Here is an 18,836-nt window from a genome sequence, read left to right as displayed (position 1 = left end):
ACAAAAATATTTTATCACCAATAAAGCAAAAGAAGTATCTTTCAAAATAATAAATATATTTTACCCTGCTAAATATTTTTTATGATTAAATATAAAACCAATATTGATACAAGATGCTCATTTTGCCAAGTGCACACAGAAACTGTCTATCATCTATTTTGGTCATGTTTCTAACAACTATGGAAAGATATTGAAACATTTATTCAAGATAACATCCAACAAGATATATCTGTAACTTTCATATAATTTTTGGCCATTTTGATTCTGATTCTAATAAAAACAAAGCTTGTTTTGTTATAAATGTAATTTATTTTCTTGGCCAATTCTATATCTATAAATGTAAATTCACTAACTTTTTTTTTTTTTTTTTTTTTTTTGAAAGAATTTAAAATGTACCTTAACACTATTTCATCCTCTGTAAATAAGAAAGCAAGAAGAACAACCTCAATTTGTAATGACTTTAATTTATACTCTACTTGAAATGTAAATTAATATCTTACCCTCTTTTTTCCTTTTCTTTTTTCTGCTAATTTTTCTTTCTTCTTTATCTTTTTCTGTTTGCAGTTATTGTTTTTTTTTTTTTTCGTTTTGTATGTTCAGATGACATTGTACATAATGTTGATACATGTTGTATACTACAAAATTGTACATCATTAATGTCATCTTTGTAATGTTCGCAACCATAATAAAAAAAAAAGTCTTTTGGAACTGTTTTTTGAAAACATTTAATGAGAATGAGAAATTAAATTTAAAGACAGCATTTAAAACAAAAAAGACTGAAATTTAAAAAATAAAAAATCCTACAAATAACATGAATGTGTTATAACAAAAATGTATTTAGTTAGTTATTTGAATTTAATTCCCCCACAGTGTGACAAATTAATTATTAAAAGTATTGTATTATATGTAAATATACACGCATAGGCTATATAATAAATGATTGCATCTTGAAAACTCTTAATTGTAAATTGCATCCATTGGCCACAAGAGGGCGCCAATTCCAATGCCAATTATTAATTTGAGCCACAATGTTCTAGCTGTTCCAAGTATGGAAAAGAAAAAAAAAAGTTGATTTTTTTTTTTTTTTTTTAATCAAGTACATTTTTTTAACTAATATGAAGTAATAAAAGTGCATGTAATAATTATCCAAAAATAGATTTAAATGAACTATATTATGTCTCTGCCGCCACTGTGGGACAGTTTCCTGCTGGAATCAATCTATAGCATGACCTCAACGTGTTTATAATACATTCCTCCATAGCATGTTCTAACAAATACAGAGTAGGGATTTTAGAACTGTGTGCATGACTACATTCATGTAATGGGATCAAATGGTGACTCATGCAAAGGCCGTAACTATTGGGGGTGGGAGGCTAACAATTAGTTTCTAACAATTGTAGAAAAAAATAACACTGCGAAAAATCTGTTTGAATAGTACATTGAGAACTTATGTTTATTGTGATAGTTTCATTCTTACATCTACTATATCTACAATAGCTACAAGATATTGTTAGTCACGAGTTTCTTCACGTTAGCAAATAAATACATAGATCTGCAATTAGAATTTATTTTTCCCTAATGGCCTGGTGGTAGAACTTTTGTTAACTGTGTCAGAGGTTCCAGGTTCTAATCCGCCCTCGTTAGTTTTTTTCTCCATTAAAATCAAAGATGCTCTTCAGTGATTATATATCAAGATCTGGGATACATTTGTGTGCATTTTGTATTGTGAATTCACTGGAAAGAATAGAGTCTATACAACGGCATTAAGCGATAGATTGACACGCTCGTCTGTGTGAAGACTACGCACAAGCCAAAAGAGAACATTCCGCCACTGATAACATTATGCCCATGAACACTCAGCGTTGTTTCAAACACTCAGTGTTATTTCTTGTCTCGTCACACTCAGTTAGGAATCACGTAGCCTAAATGCATATTTTCAATTCACAACAGCCATTTTTGAGAAAAAAAGTAGAGTATTTTGCGTCGCTGGATGTTTCTGTTGATCTTTTAACATTTCTACACTCTTAGCCTGGATTTTATATTTACTTAAAAATATAATTACAATATACTTAAAATATTTAAGTTTGATTGCATTACTTATAAAATATAAGTAAATTCTACTAATTTGTGGGTGTATTTGAATGTGCTAATAAATGTAAGTTAAATGCACTTAAATTATGAAGTTTTTCTCCTGACCACGCCTCCTTCACACTGGTTTGTGGCAGGTAATGACGCCATTTTGTCGTGGTGTGTGTGAATTCAAGGAGCTGTTGATGAGCAGTTGGAACATTTGTTTTGGCTGTTCTACAGACATTTTTTTCCTAACATTTACCTTTTTATAGTTTTTCACTAGGAGAAAATCACAATTTTTAAGTTACCATCATCGAGGGTCAGGGTTTGTTTTAGTTGAGCTCTTGACCCTTAACTTTTTAATATTAGATTTTGTTTGGGCAGTTTTAACTGCAATAAAACCAACCAGACAAGCAAAGTTAAAAGATGATCAGGTGGTGTTGGTTATGTTTTCACATAATCATTATTTGATCTGAATCACTGAACTCATTTAGAGTCCAATCTCTGAGTTAGATTTACATTATTGATTACAGCAGCACTGTGATTCTACAGCAGAGGATCAACTTCTATAATACAATTTTTTTTTTTTTAAGTTGTCCTTATCACAAAAAAATATATATATATATATATATATTTTAGGCACATACAGACATCAAGAATCAGCCTGTGAATCTCAATGACGGTGACAAGCAACATGTTCTGATAAACAGATCAACTCTGAACATTAGAAAACAAGCTACTAAAAAGTCACAGAAAAACAGCAAAATTTAAATAGTGAGAATAAAGAAAATTACTAAGACAATTCAGCTCATAATTTATTCATGCAGCAATGCATGATGGGAGGCATGGATGAATTTTGATTGGTGGCAAGTTAACTTGCTTAGTACATTGAACTTAAATATACTAGTTGTAATAACTACAAAGTAATTAATATCACAAAACATTTTAAGTTAAATGAACTCGAATTATTAAGTTCACATTACTTAATCATTACTTAATTTTTTTAGGGCAACCAGTTTCCTCAAATTTTTTAAGTAAATTCAACTTATCCGGGCTAACAGTGTATCGCAAAACAGCTGATGTTTAAAAGAAGTTCTGCTTCTATGAACAGTAAAGTGAACCCTGCCTACTTTGTTTTATTGGCATTTTGACTTTGGCTGCATCCAAAAACTGAAAAATGGTGCCTATTCCAAGGTAGAAAGGCATCAAGGACCGTCTGAATCCAAAGTTAGTGTGTAAATGTACATTTTTGACCATCTTTTTCCACCTTTGATGTCATTTCTAGCAAGAAATTACTATTGTAGTACTTAAATATTCACTTAGTTGTCACCAAAGCTCGCACAATACCTGCAAAGTCATTGAGTGATAGGGCAGTGAGCAACAAGTCAGCTGCCTAGTTTCGGATGTAGCCATTGACAAGAGCTGTTACAAGACTAAAAATGTAACTTTTAAACTTCTTTGTCATCCTAACAACATACAGATAGATGGTAAATAAAGTGCAGCAGAGCAGTGCAAGAGGGGGGCAAATTTGTCCCCCTCAATGACTATGGTGGTTACGGCCCTCACTCATGCACTGAAACTCACATGAGGCTGTATGCGGTGAATCGCAGTGTTTGCACGAATCAGAGAGCAGTTCGCTCAGAATCCTCAACCGCAGGGCTTACCAGCTGGTTCCTAGTGTGGGTTTCTCATCTTCCCACTTTAGCCCCAAAACTCTTAAACCCACCCAGCTGAAGTGGGGTGGAATTTCCCAATGCAAGTAAACAACTGTAAAAGAGTTTCCGATTTTAAAAGCCCCTATCGTGACTGCCAAGTTTCCTGTGAAGATCGAGATACCACCACTGCAGTTGACCTAAAACCAATTTCTGAGTCACTCTGAGCCCTCAAGGCTTTGACTTTGTGTTTCCCAAGAGACACTCCACAACTATCTATGTTTATTCTATGTTTATTCAAACATCCGTTTGGTTATTCTTCTCTGCATTAAATTATAGCTTTAGCTCCATCTTTTTTTTTTTTTTTTTTCTTCTGAGAACTTGGAAGAGGGGAAGGATATATGGAATTAAACTTCAACAATACTGAACGAACAGGAAGGAAGCAGAGACCGAGCAGTCCAGGGGAACATGGGGAGAGAGTTCAAATCCAGCTCTTTCTTTTCGGCTTGCAGTCCCTTGAGATTCACTAACACAAGCCACTGCTGCAGGCATGTGCAGACCACAATGACACTTACAACATGATACGACGGTCTTCCTCAAATGCTAACTTGGAATAATATTGAATGACAATTTTGTTATTGTTTCTCTTACTGAGATATTTATTATCAATCAGGAGAGAAAAATAAATATTGTTTTATGGACGACAAAAGCGTGTGACGCAAGAAAAACACAACAGCATTTACAAAGCACAGAGAATGTAGCTGTTCAGGTTGAAATAAAATAAAATAATATTTTAAAACGTAATTGGCTGGAAGTTGTGAGACCAAACCTTGAGAAATGTAATGATGCATCAGAAAATTATATAGAAATAAAATTCATTTCTAAAAAGTAAATGGGTGGTATAGTTGTGGAACATAAACATAATGATGCATCAGAAAATTAGCTGTACTGTTTTGAATACATTTATATCCTTTATGGAAGTTTTGAAAAGAAAGAGTGGGAAAAAAGTAGGGCACATCTGGTTTTACTCACAAATTGTTTTGTGCTGACATATGCACAGTCACATGGAGGGGATTAAAAGGTTTTGGATGAATACCAGGTTACTGCATGTGTGCAATAAAGTTTCTTATACTAGATTTCAGGACCAATCTAGAAAAGGCTTTCTCTTAAAATAAACAGTCCATGGGCTCTAGACTCTTGGTTTCCTGGCTGTATAGGTCTGACGTCATGTTGAAGGAAAGCAGAGGGGACGTGCGACTCCAGCCAACTTTCGGCAGGATCAAGCCTGAGACAAGAGCCGCCCCCTCAGCTCCCCCTATCCTTTCTCACAGTCAACAGGAAAGACAGGGCCAGAACTCTGAGAGAGCAGACAGGGAAGAGACAAAGAGAAGAACAGCACTGAAGATCACAGAGAACAGACTAGATGTCCAACAAACTTCCCACACAGGACAAAATGGACAAGCAAAAGCTGAGGGCTGAAATCAGTCCTCGAGTGTCCAAGAGCTCTGCGCAGCGCCTTAGCAGGGACCTCACCTGCTCCATCTGCCTGGACTTGTTCAAGCACCCGGTTTCCTTGCCCTGCGACCACACTTTCTGCGAGGCCTGTATTACGAGTTACTGGAGCGGCCCTCGCGGCAAAGGCCAAGGTGGATCTGGTTCCTGTCCTCAATGCCGGACGGTCTTCCCTGGCCAGAGCTACAGACCCAACCGCATTGTGGCCAACATCGTGGAGAGCTACTGCCAGGGGATCGAGGAAAGTGGGGATCGGCTGTCCGGGTTGTCAGCAGACACGGTTCCTCCGACCCCAGTTTGCAGCCGACACAGAGAAGAGTTGAAACTGTACTGTGAGGAAGACCAGGAGCTGGTGTGTCTGGTGTGCGGGATCTCTCAGGAACACCGGGCTCATACGCTGGTGTGCGTGCAAGATGCACAGCAGAGATATCGGGTAAGAGTCAAAGACTTTCTCTTATTTTAGAACTTATTCAGCTCAGCAGAAAGCTCATTGTTTTTGTGTTGAATAGGCTTCTCTAACCACTTCTGCAAGCGCCCTTCAAAAAGAGCTCAACACTGCTCTAGAGTGTGAGAGAGAGACTGAAGAGGAGGTGAAGAAACTGAAAGTAAGAAGAAACTCCTGCCACACAATCTCATGCGCAATCTCCTTGGAAAGCATTGGAAATGATCCCTGATCATTATCTGATACAGTGTTAGTTTAGTGTCATTGAGATACTCCTGTAGTTTTTTATTAACTTGTTTAGGTTTTTTTTCTTTCTTTCTTTCTTTTTTTGTTTGTTTTGTTTTTCTTAGTACATCAAGTTTAATGAAAATAAGTTAACACATATTATTTCAAGTAATGAAAATGTTTTTGTTATTTTGTGCACAGAAAAACCCCCCAGTGTTAAGTTAACTTAGCACTGCCACTGCCAGTGTTTATATAAACCACATGATCTAAATTCTTGACCATTTCCAGCAAGTAGTAGATTCAAATAAACATGAATAACTTTCTTAAAATGATAGTTCATGCAAAAATGAAAAGTCTGCCATCATTTACTCACCTTTGTCATTCCAAATTACAAAAAAGAAGATATTTTGAAGATATTTTAACTGTTTTTGTCCATACAGTGACATAAAAAACAACATTGTTCCCCAGTGACTTTCATTCTATGGACCAAAACATTTTTACAAAATATCTCCTTAATGTTCTGCATAAACAAGAAAAAATAAGGGCTCTTTATTAGCATGATGGTTCCATGAAGAACCTTTAATATCCATTGCACAAAATGTTTTTTAAAGGGTTGAAAATTACCCCATGATTTACTCACCCTCAAGCCATCCTAGGTATATATGACTTTCTCCTTTCAGACGAACACAGTCGGAGATATCCTGGCTCTTCAAGCTTTATAATGGTAGTGAATGGGGGGCTCGATTTTGAAGTGAAAAAAAGTGCTTCCATCCATCGTAAAAGTACTCCACATGGCTCCGGGGGCTTAAAAAATGCCTTCTGAAGCGAAGCGATGGATTTTTCTGAGAAAAATATCCATGTTTAAAAAGCTTAGACGCTTCTCACGCTGTAATTCAAGCTCCTTTTCTCTTCCTCTGACATTTCTCTTTAAAATTTCTTGTTTTAGACTAATTCGTGACCGGTGTTTTGTTTTGTTTTGCTCTATCCTCTGCATTTCCCATATTTCATAGCATCATGCATCGAGTCAGGGGTCTGCCTGAAGTTAGTTATTATAGTTAATGAAGATTTAAATAAGGATATTTCTTACAAAAATGCATCACTTCACTTCAGAAGGCCTTTATTAACCCCCTGGAGCTGTGTGGAGTACTTTTAGGATGGATGGATGGATGGATGGATGGATGGATGGATGGATGGATGGATGGATGGATGGATGGATGGATGGATGGATGGATGGATGGATGGATGGATGGATGGATGGGTGGATGGATGGATGGACTTTTTTTGCTTCAAAATTGAGCCCCCCATTCACTACCATTATAAAGCTTTGAGGAGCCAGGATATTTTTAAATATATATCTCTGATTGTGATTGTCTGAAAGAAGATATACATGTACACCTAGGATGGCTTGAGGGTGAGTAAATCATGGGATCATTTTCAATTTTGGGTGAACTATCCCTTTAATTTGGAAAACAAATTATTACAATGTTCTTCACATTAAGGAAAAAAAACTGGTTTCTTTAAGAACTGTTCATTGAAAGTTTTTCTGAGGAACCAAATCTGGTTCTTCTATGGCATCACTCTGAAAACCCCTTTTTGGAACCTTTATTTTTAAGAGTACAATTTTGGAACGCATTGAGGGTGAACAAATAGTTCCATACTTCCATAGTATGTCAACTGTTTGGTTACCTACATTCTTCAAAATATCTTCTTCTGTGTTCCGTAATTTATACAGGTTTGGAACAAAATGATGGTGAGTACATTTTTGGGTGACCTATCCCTTTAAGATCTACCAAAAACTTTGGAAGAAAACAATTCTGTTTCCATTGTACTATAAAAATGCTCACTTTTCACGATCCAGTCAATTTCAATACATTCAATACAATTTTCAATACATTTTCTTAAATATTCTGTTTCACACAAGCTAAATGGGTTGCAAATACCAAATACATGTGTTGACTCCCACCTCTGAGGGAAAACATTACCTCAAATTGTACTGCTTCTGTACCCAGGACCACACTGCAGATCTGAAGCAGAGAATCGAGGCACAGTTCAGCGAGCTCCATCAGTTCCTGTACCAGGAAGAGAAACTCCTGCAGGTCAAGCTGAAGACGGAGGAACGGCGGGAGCTGATAAGGCTGGACGAGCACAAGGCCCTGCTCAGTGTGGAGATATCACGTCTGCGCAGAGCTATGAATGATATCGAGGAAAAACTCAGCGAACAGGATCCTTACAAGCTACTCAGGGTGAGTACATAGCCACAAGCTCACACACACAGATATTTGCAGCACAAAGGTAATTTTCAATGCTGGTGATAACTGAAGCATCAGGTTATTGCTAATGGATGTGCAGACAGAGAAGCTGCCTCCGCCTCCGCCTCCTACAGTTAAATACTGCAGTGATTCACAGCAGTGACTCTTTAAAGACAAGACAGATTGTTATTTACATTATTAAAATAAATATATTGTTGCGCTGCAGTGAAGTGTTGCATATAATAAAATACAATATACATAAAAATATGATAAATAATAAAAATAACGACAATGATAGTTGTAAATCATTTTAAAATAAATATTAAATATTAAAAACTATACATTTAAAAGTATAACTTAAAATGTATATAACTTTACATTTTCAATGATATATATATATATATAATTTTCAAATTTTAAATGTATAGTTTTTATATAAAAAGGTTTTGCATTAAAACATTTATTTTTATGTATTTTACACAAACATAAATATGATACATTTTTGTGTTTTTTTAAACAAATATTATATTATATTACTAGATTATTAATGTAATATTATTGCTTATAATATATGTTGTAATATTAGACATAATCAAAGAACGTATCTCAACCAGGGGCGCATCTGGAACTCACAAACAAAATTATGGGTGCTCCAGAAGGGAAACAAAATATCAGAAATGGTAGGTGGATCCTGTTGTAAAGCAAGAAAATCCACATCCAATGCGAGTGCCTGGATGTGAACAGGATTCATCTACCATTTTTTATAATATTAGGAGTTTTATTTTTTCTCTGTATAAATATGTATAATACTAAATATTAGTAAATTATCTGAAATATATTATTAAATAATAAAAATGTAAAAAATAAATATAAAATATTATTTATAATATATCTTATTATATATTTATATATAATAATTTCAATAGTTAACAGCTAACAAAAATTCTGTGGGACATCATTTGGGTCGTGTCAACACAGGATGCAATATAATGGTCTCACCCTTGCAATAGGAAGATAATGCCATTAGTGCAGCATAAGGGGATTTTCCAGAGTCGCGGATAAAGAAATGAGGTGTAGCTTAGTTTCAAACACTGATCTCATGTGGAAAACTTCTGCCCCTGCCTCTCGAACTGAGCCAATTTCATCAATCTCCTTTTTCCTGTCTTTTTTGCAGAGTATAAAGGGCCTGCTTCAAAAGTAAGTGGCCTCCATGGATCTGTTACATTTAATGTGTTCACTAATATTTTCATGAGGAAGTGCTTGAATTGTTTTTGTGTCTGGGCTTTTGTTGTTTCAAGCAGGCAGCCACCGAAGTTCGAGAGGCAGGCACTGACCCCGCCCAGCCTGTGTGAAGGCCGCTTCGCTGGGCCCCTGCAGTACAGAGTGTGGAAGTCACTGAAGGGTAGCATCTATCCAGGTTTGAGAATGATCCTGAATTAAAGATGAAATATGCATTGTCACATAGTTATGTGTAGAGTCAGTAAATGCAGTTAAAGGATTAGTTCACTTTCAAATTAAAATGTCCTGATAATTTACTCACTTCATCCAAGATGTTCATGTCTTTCTTTCTTCAGTCGAAAAAAAATGAAGGTTTTTGATGAAAACATTCCAGGATTTTTCTCCATATAGTGGACTTCAGTGGAGCCCAAATGGTTGAAGGTCAAAATTACAGTTTACAGTGATCCCAGACGAGAAATAAGGGTCTTATCTAGAGAAACCATCACTCATTTTCTAAACATTTTTTTACAAGTTTTATATGTTTTAACTATAAATGCTCATCTTGAACCAGCTCTCTTCTTCTTCTCTATTTGAATTCCAGCAGTGTAGACACTGCTAAGTGTATTACTGCCCTCCACAGGTCAAAGTGTGAACTAATTGTTATATACTTGCACTAGCATATTGTATATGACAATTTAGTTCAAATTTTGACCTGAGGTGGGATTTATTTTTAAAAACGTACTTTTTTTTTTTCTTTTTTTTTAAGAAAATGAGCGATGTTTTCTCTTGATAAGACCCTTATTCCTTGTCTTGGATTGCGTAGAATGCTGCATTGAAGCTGCACTGAAACTGTAATTTTGACCTTCAACCGTTTGGGCTCCATTGAAGTCCACTATATGGAGAAAAATCCTGGAATGTTTTCATGAAAAACCTTAATTTCTTTTCGACTGAAGAAAGAAATACATGAACATCTTGGATGACATGGGTAAATTATCAGGAAATTTTAATTTGAAAGTGAACTAATACTTTGTCTTATCTGATTTCTATGTCATTAACTAACACTTCTCTACTACATTGTTCCCTTTCTAGTTCCCTCAGCCATCACATTTAACTCCAAAACGGCCAACCCCTGGCTCAGTCTTACATCTTCGCTGACCTGTGTGCGCTACCAGACCTTCAACATCACGGTGCAGGACAACCCACAGCGCTTCAACGCCGCCCTGTCTCTCATGGGCAGTCAAGGGTTCACTAAAGGCCGCCATTACTGGGAGGTGGAGGTGTACAGCAGCACGGTGTGGACTGTAGGAGTCGCTCGTGAATCCGTCACCAGAAAAGGAGTCATCAATACCATGCCTGCCAATGGCTTCTGGACGCTCTCACTGTCGTATGGAGTTCAGTACATGGCCGGGACCTCTCCACCAACATTACTGTCCTTGGAAGAGCAGTTGGCAAGGATTGGCGTGTATCTGGACTACAAAAGAGGCCTGGTGTCCTTCTACAATGCTGAGAGCATGACGCACCTCTACACTTTCAAGGACACCTTCACTGAGACCCTCTACCCTTATTTTAACCTGGGCTTCTTGGATAAAGTGCATGAAAATGAACCTCTTAAGGTGTTCCTGCCCAAAATCTGAATTTGAGCTTTTAATTTTTATACTTTTTTCATATTTCATAATATTAAAGGGGACCTATTATGCCCCTTGTAAAATAAGTCTTTAATGTCCCCAGAGTGTGTATGTGAAGTTTTAGCTCAAAATACCCCACAGATCATTATTTTTATAGCATGTGAAATTTGCCACTTCTTGGGGTGAGCAAAAACGCGCCGTTTTTGTATGTGTCCCTTTAAATGCAAATGAGCTGGTGCTGCGGCCCACTTCCAAGAAGAGGGTGGTGCTTCAAGAGCTCATGCTCCGGGCTACTGGCGACAACAAAACAGGACAATCTCACGCACTGAAAATGTCAGAAACCGTCAGTAGCGGTGTTCAGCCTTATATGTTTCAGAATCAACCTTTGTGAAAATCCAGCGTTGAAAAAATTATTGGCGCAAACGTACAAGACGATTTTCTTCAGGACATTTCCTTTGAAAATGAAATTTAACCATAATGTCCTTAGTGACTCACAGGAGTCTATGGAGACTCTTATGTGCATTGGTATATCCCAAGATGCAACACTTGTAATGCCTCTTTAGCGCAGACATTGTACATCTCCAGCTGCTACAGTGAGGATACAGAAATGCCGGACTCAGGCTGTGTCTATGCTAATAGGGCAGATCATCACCGGCTGTGGGCGGAGCTTCTCCCTCTGATGATGTCATTGTATGGCAGAATCTGAATCGGCTCGTTGAAGAGACTGCTTTTGATTCATGGGAATTAGAAAAAAAAAATGAGTGAGTGGATTTTTACCAGTATAGGCTGGTTGTTCTCACACACCACTGACACACATCAGTGTTACACCTTTTAAAAGTGATTTTATTTTATATTATTTTATATTTATATTTTTTTATGCATAACACTAGGCTGGACCTAGATATTTAAAGTTTTAAAAATTAAAAAAAAAATTGCAAAAGCATTTATGATTAGAACATCTTAACATTGCAGTGGGTTAGTGGAGGCACATGGAAATGAAACCAAATCACCTGTATAAAAAAAAAAAAAAAAAAAAAAAAAAAAATGGTTGGACCATGGCTTATGATCCTTTCTCACTTTAATGCTGCTGTAAGTGATTTTATTTTGAACTATAAGCATAAGATACCCTGACATATATCACTGCCTTTGCATATACAGGTTTATGTGATATTCCTAGGTTTTGTAAAGAAAGGGGCGAGTGAAGATTTGGCTGGTAAGGGGCTAGTCCAGTCAGCCCCTGCTGGTAGATACAGTAATTACATCGTTCTGGGAACAATAAACATTTATTTATTACAAGAAGCAACATAAACAAAATTATTACAGTATATATGTAACCAGTGACTGATTCTTTTCTGAAGGACCTTAAAAGCATGAAAATGGTTTTAAAAGCATGAAAATTGCTATTCCCTTATCTGCCGCCTTTGATGTCACAGCTCATTGCTGTAAATAGCAAAACAGTCAGTTCAGGTTAGTCACCAGTGAAAATGCCACTGGGCATAAAGAAGCATGGTCATTATACAATTCCTGCTTTTAAAAAAGAAAAAGAAAAGAAAATATACAGATATAAACAAAATAAGAAATCACATTTGACTATACAGTATTAGGATAATGTGCACTCTTCTTATAGTTATCATTTTTATACAAACATGTACAATTTCTGGAAGAAATGAATTAAAAACTAACAACAAAATGTTTTGCTTCATTTTTACTGTCTGGTAAATATGTAACAAATTCTTTCATGACTTCATACGATCAATGCAGTTACCACCACTAACCGCAAGGAGGTGTAATCTTGTTCCAACACACAGTGATAGAACGCTGACTCTCCGTCTAGTTTTCTGGGAACTACCTTTTATAGTCTATGGGAACTACAGAGTGATTAAAAATAATTAGGCTTACGCCAAATCTCTTGTTTTCCACCTTTATAATTATTATACACAATGGCTTAACCAACAAGTGGCATGAGTTATGATGTAATTTAAAATTACACACAATGAAACCGATCTGATTTTATTTTGCCATGTAGGGTACCTCTTAGCTACATGGTTATATACAGTATGTAGTAATAAAAGACCCTATAATTACTTTGTGAAAAACACAAAGTGTGGCATACGGCTTTAAATAAATCAAAAAAAGAATAGTTCCTGGATCTGGATAATTGATACAATAATACAGTATTCCAGATGTACTAAAATGTATGACATGAAGTCAGTCTAGTTTTGCAAGCATCTCTGCTCAGCACACATAGATAAACATAAATTGTTTACGTAGGCTACAACTGCGAGGGACTATCTTCCAGCAGACGGATATCATTTAAGGATGTTTGCTGAATAAAATGTATTAAATGTACCATAAAACAACAAATGCACTTGAGGCCGTGCTATATTGAATATGAAATGGCCTGATTTGTTTTTTGTTTTTTTTTTAATGTCTAGGGCCTGACCAGGCTAGGGAGACCATAAAAGGTTTTTATCCAGGTTGGCTCTCTGCAGATTACACAAAGGCTGTAATAGTATAATAAACAAAAACATTTAAAAACTAGTAGCCTATAGTTTCAAAATATCATGATTTCTGTTAAAGGTTGTTCTCTAAATCAGACACTACTCATTGATGATCCTAGCTCATTTTATACACACAAATTTTATATACAAAGGCAAAAGAGCAATAAAAAAGCTTCAAATAATGTCCGCTCAAATAATGTTTATTAGTCACAATAACATTTCTTCAGATGGACAATTTCATGTCAAATAATTTAAGTCTAAGGGAAGGCTCTCAATGTGTCGGTATTCATTGACACACAATGTTCCTCTCATCACAAGTGTTGCCGAATCCCTCTTCATTGTTGCTTTGATGATTTATTCCATGCATCTTGTGAGTGGGTAAAGTTGCACCAGATCTATTTCTACTAATATAATTCTAAGTCTAGGAGTCTGAATAATCATGTACAACTCTCATGTAACTGCTTTTTACAAAAAAAATATAATCCTTGTAATTATCATTGACTGATATTTTATACATTTCCAAACTCAATTATGACCAACCTAGATGTGTGGCAATAAAGAATTATGATTTTTTTTTATAATAAAACAATCATCTAAAAGTATTTTAGATGCCTTAGAACAAAGTGCATCTGGGAAATTCTGAATCCAATTAATTCTTCCTCCTTGACTTACAAACAAAAAAGCTCTTCATACTGATTATATCTACCAATCTGATGTTTCATTTCCTGTGGAGTTCAATTGACCCTTTGAAGTACGACAGGGCAAAAATTGTTGCCATATCCCTACATCAAGCTTTTCCTCTCTGCTTCTTATAGCTGAAAGGCTACATATGTGTTTGGCACCATGATGACTTCCTCTTTGCAGTCTGGAGTGGAGGGAACAAGGGCCCCGAGTGGCATCACTAATACTGGTGCACGGGAGGCATCTGAGGCCCCTGGCTGCAATGTTCTCTGGAGCTCTTCTCTCATGAGGAACTCACTTACTAGTGTGCAGGGTGTCCTGGAACTTGGTGCTTGTGTACCGAACATGGAAACCTTTCTTGTTGATGGTGTCGTCCGAATGAAACTTGATGACAATGGCATCACCAGCTGAGTAGATCTCCTCTGGTGGCTATAAATGATAAAATTGAGACATACAAATTATTGCCTTGTAAAATGTATAGACATTATGAAGCATAATGTTTGCATGTGCTTATGTTGGTTTAACAAAATCTTGTTTACCCCAGACCCACAGTAGCGTCCCAGCCTGGGTGCTTTGACATCAGCACCATCAAACAGCTCCACGTAATCATAGCCGCAATCAGCTTCCTCTTCAATCTCAAATGTGTGGAAGATGAGCTCCACCCCATAGCCCTTTTCCGCTGAGATCACCCATTGGCAGTCTGAAGCTCCGGGATAGTTGTTATCTCCAAACTGAGCGTGGGAATACAGATCCTTGGTCTTAATCTCTGCCTTCAGACTACCACCACACTCTGAGAACAAGGACGATTATCAGTAACCAAAATTAAACATTCATGGAGAACCTCAGGACCACTCAGAGAAAGAAATACCTGCTGAATGAGAGGCCTTAAAACCCCTTTTCTGTACTGAGTTGTCCGAGAAGAACCGCAGGAACATAGTGTTACCACTGGAAATGACCGGCAATGGCTTTTTGCTCCCACAAAAGCGTCCGAAACTGGTCGCTTTGCCATTTTGGCCATCATATATCTCCAAGTGGTCGTATGTACACTCCTGATGAGCCTCCATGTCAATCTCTTCAAAAGCCTATGGGAGAGAATACAATTTGGATTAATCACCACACAAACAGAGCTGGTGGAATGGTTTACTAGTGTACTATGTATCTTGAATCATTCGGCCTAACAAAATGATTGTTTAAAGTACCAGTTTAATGCGATGGCCTGGGGTCGTGGATAGGGTCCATGTGCAGGCCTTCTTGCTGGGGTATTTATCCGGCCAGTTTGGACTTGTGATGATACCGGACACACTGGTAATGGCTTGATCACAGCCCACTGAAAGCACAAAACCAGGACATAGGTGCTTGTTGTGAATCCTCAATTAAAGAATGGTTAGAAAGCTTAATGAAATTACTGTATATCTTATTTTCATACACTCTAAAAAATGTTTGGTTAAAACAACCCAAGTTGGGTTGAAAATGGACAAACCCAGCAATTGGGTTGTTTTAACCCAGTGGTTGGGTTAAATGTTTGCCCAACCTGCTGGGTAGTTTTATTTAACCCAACTACTGATTAAAAATGACTATATGGCTGGCTTAAAATTAATCCAAAATAGGTGAGAAATTAAAAATCAGACACATAATTACTAGAGGCAACAATAATAATCAAAAGGTGTACATTTATTAATAAGCAATTTAATAAATGTTTATTGTTTATTATTTATTATCTTATTAATAAATGCTAATTTATTAAACATATTAATACATGTTAATTTCCAGCATATTTTGGGTTTATTTTAAGCAAGCAATACAGTAATTTTTATACAACAGTCAAGTTAAATAAAACTACCAGCACGTTGGGCAAACATTTAACCCAACCGCTGGGTTAAAACAACCCAATTGCTGGGTTTGTCCATTTTCAACCCAACTTGGGTTGTTTTTAACCCAGCATTTTTTAGAGTGTAGTTTTAAGTACTGAAAACGGTAGTTAGCAATGTAATATATTACATTACATTACACATTTTGGGTAATATAATCAAACTACTTTTTCAATTCAATTTCAATTCAATTCAATGGATACTCTTGTACTATAATGATAAAAAAAAGTAAAAAAAATTAACAAAATTAAGTGCATTAAAGGGTTAGTTCACCCAAAAATGAAAATTTTGTCATTAATTACTCACCCTCATAAGACCTTTGGAACTTTGGAACACAAATTAAAATAAAAATTGTGAGCTTTATGGGCTCCGATAGACTGCAAAGTTATCTCCACTTTCAATGCCCAGAAAGGCAGTAAAGACATTGTTAAAACAGTCCACTTCACTACAGTGGTTTAACTGTAATGTTGTGAAATGACGAGAATACTTTATGTGCGCAAAAAACAAACAAAAATAATGCTTTATTCAACAATTTCTTCTCTTCCATGTCAGCCTCGTATGCAGTTGACGTAGTAAACACAGTGCAGCACTTCCGTGTTCAACGTCAGAACGCTAACTCATTATTGGCCGGCTCCTGCGTCAGCAGAAGTGCTGCACTGTGTTTACGGGTTTGGAACATCATGAGGGTGAGTAATTAAGGACAGTTTTCAAATCTGGGTGATATAACCCTTTAAATGTCAGGGCTTCCCAAACTGGAGTATCTGAACATATATAAGCAATAGGCTTATAGACAGAAGACAGAAAAGAAGAATTAGTGAGAATCAATAAATTATTAATTATTTTGTGAATAATAAATAATCATGCAACAAAGATTATTGATATAGAAAGATGGTTCAATCCCATTACTCATGAATGGGAGAAATTGCAACACGCAATATGACATCCCGCCTTCTAAATAAAATAGCCAATTGCTTGTAAAAGTCATTGCGTCACTGCAGCTGCTGTTAGAGGCTCCAGTTCCTATAGAAACCGGAGACTCGCGCTTAGGATTGCAAAAGTGCATTAGCTGGTCTAGCCTGAAAAAACAAATTTGAGCATAAGAAACATTTATGGGACAGTTCATGTCAGATTTTGTTGCTGATTTGAAACATTTTATTTAATTGTGAGCTCGACAAGCAGTTTTTTGAGATTTCAAGATCCCCCCATTCAAAAAGATAATACTTGGATGCCCGAAATAGCTGCACAGAGGTGTTGCAAATATGGCCGCCGACTGAACAGACTTTCCTTGAAAGGGACTACAGATCAATAACTGTAGTCTGATTCTAAAAGAAAGAAAATCTAAAAGAAAATTAACATATATTCATTTCAGGAATTATTTTCATTTTGATTAAAAAAAATTATTAAGACATAATCGTAACTTCATGTTCAGGTTTAAAGAGTTTACAAAAAGCAAAAGGAAGTGTTTTTTTTTTTTTTTTTGTACTCAGGGCAGCTTTGGAGCAATAACAAAATGGAGCTTTGCAAAAAAACATTAATCTCTGCATATGTACGAGTTCAAAAAGAATAGTTCTTAATTTCGTCATATTTGTCAAATTAATGCCTTCACAACCTACTAAATTTTAGATTTGCCAAATTATTGTTTCCCTGCCTCTCTAAATCGTTTATTTCACAGATCACTAATATTTTCTAATACAAGAATGACTGGTAACGTAATGTAAAGCCAAACCTTCTTTGCAGTCGTGTTTATTGGTGTGCAACACAAAGCCGCTGCGACACTGACAGCTGTAGCTCCCAAACGTGTTAACACACTCATGCTGGCAACCTCCATTCTCCCTAGAACACTCATCCATGTCTGCCAGAGAAAAAGAGGAACTGCATTATTCTGTAGTTTGTTGATTGACACAATACGCCCATTTATATAAATAACAGTGAAAGAGGAGTCTACGACATTAATGAAGGCTATTAAAGGAAACTTGACAGTACTGTACTTTGCCACAGACTTCCACTGTAAGTACATTACTGTAAAAGTATGTATTTACAAACTGAAGGACAGCTTGACATTACTTTCTGAAAGTTCTTGTACCAATCCCAGAATTGTTCTTTAAAAGAGTCAGAAACTGTCAGAAAACAAAGTCAAGAAACGTAATAATATTGTTCGTTAGCCGATTAACATTGCAGAAGACAACCGTAAATCAAATCTCATGCTCACCAGAAAAGAACTGAGCTTTGAAGCCTCTCTTAGACACAGTGTTGTCTGATTTGAACTCAACACGCATACTGTTGAGCTGGGACGTGATCGCCTCTGGTTTCTCTGTGCCACAGAACTTCCCATGAAGCTTTGTGTCAGTGGACAAACCACTGTGTACCTCAACATAATCATATTTACAAACCTGGAAACAGAGAGACAACAACTAATGATTTGTATTAAAGGTACGCAATGTAACTTTTTTTTATTCTAAATTAAAATAATGAGTCAATACATCATTAATCCTTCTTCCAAAATTTGTTTTTGTCTTACCCTGATTAATGGCAAGCCTATTATAAGTGGTCTGGCTCTAATATTACACATGCGTATGTGTGAATGAAGGTGTAGAGAAGCCTTTTGTCAGGTTTTATTAAGTTTTTTTTATTTTGCATGATCAGAAATTCAGTTTTTCTTTTTGTTGCCTCAGGGCAACATTGTGCGATCAGGGGTACTTTTCAGAGATGTCTTGGACCATACCTCACATTAGCAAATAATGTGTGACAAGAAGGGAAGATGCAGGGTTCCTGGGTGCACAGGAACACCCAAAG

The 18,836-nt window shown here is 36.4% G+C and overlaps 2 protein-coding genes across 3 annotated transcripts in view; one reads left to right on the top strand and one right to left on the bottom strand.

Moving 5' to 3' along the window:
- The first annotated feature begins 5,087 nt into the window (after window positions 1-5,087).
- Window positions 5,088-12,670, top strand: trim69 (tripartite motif containing 69). Of its 2 annotated transcripts, none has more exons than XM_067399095.1 (6): window positions 5,088-5,667; window positions 5,744-5,839; window positions 7,911-8,144; window positions 9,325-9,347; window positions 9,452-9,567; window positions 10,458-12,670. In XM_067399095.1, exons 1-6 carry the CDS (start codon window positions 5,146-5,148, stop codon window positions 11,000-11,002), a joined length of 1,536 nt encoding a protein of 511 aa, XP_067255196.1. In that variant the 5' UTR covers window positions 5,088-5,145; the 3' UTR covers window positions 11,003-12,670. The 2 variants fall into 2 exon arrangements, with proteins under 2 accessions (XP_067255196.1, XP_067255195.1); XM_067399094.1 differs by having other exon boundaries at window positions 9,449-9,567.
- A 1,775-nt stretch (window positions 12,671-14,445) lies between these two features.
- bmp1b (bone morphogenetic protein 1b) overlaps window positions 14,446-18,836 on the bottom strand; it is a 36,303-nt gene continuing 31,912 nt past the window's right edge. The window contains exons 15-20 of the mRNA XM_067397589.1: window positions 18,253-18,433; window positions 17,770-17,895; window positions 15,375-15,502; window positions 15,044-15,257; window positions 14,715-14,965; window positions 14,446-14,604 (exon numbers count right to left, since the gene is read on the bottom strand). Of these exons, the coding sequence (XP_067253690.1) occupies window positions 14,470-14,604; window positions 14,715-14,965; window positions 15,044-15,257; window positions 15,375-15,502; window positions 17,770-17,895; window positions 18,253-18,433 (1,035 nt within the window). The 3' untranslated portion in view covers window positions 14,446-14,469. The remainder of the gene's footprint in view (window positions 14,605-14,714; window positions 14,966-15,043; window positions 15,258-15,374; window positions 15,503-17,769; window positions 17,896-18,252; window positions 18,434-18,836) is intronic.

Source organism: Chanodichthys erythropterus, chromosome 10 (genome assembly GCF_024489055.1).
Source record: "Chanodichthys erythropterus isolate Z2021 chromosome 10, ASM2448905v1, whole genome shotgun sequence".
Lineage (NCBI taxonomy): Eukaryota > Metazoa > Chordata > Actinopteri > Cypriniformes > Xenocyprididae > Chanodichthys > Chanodichthys erythropterus.
Note: the sequence above shows the minus strand (reverse complement) of the source record. Positions and strands in the feature narration are given on the sequence as shown.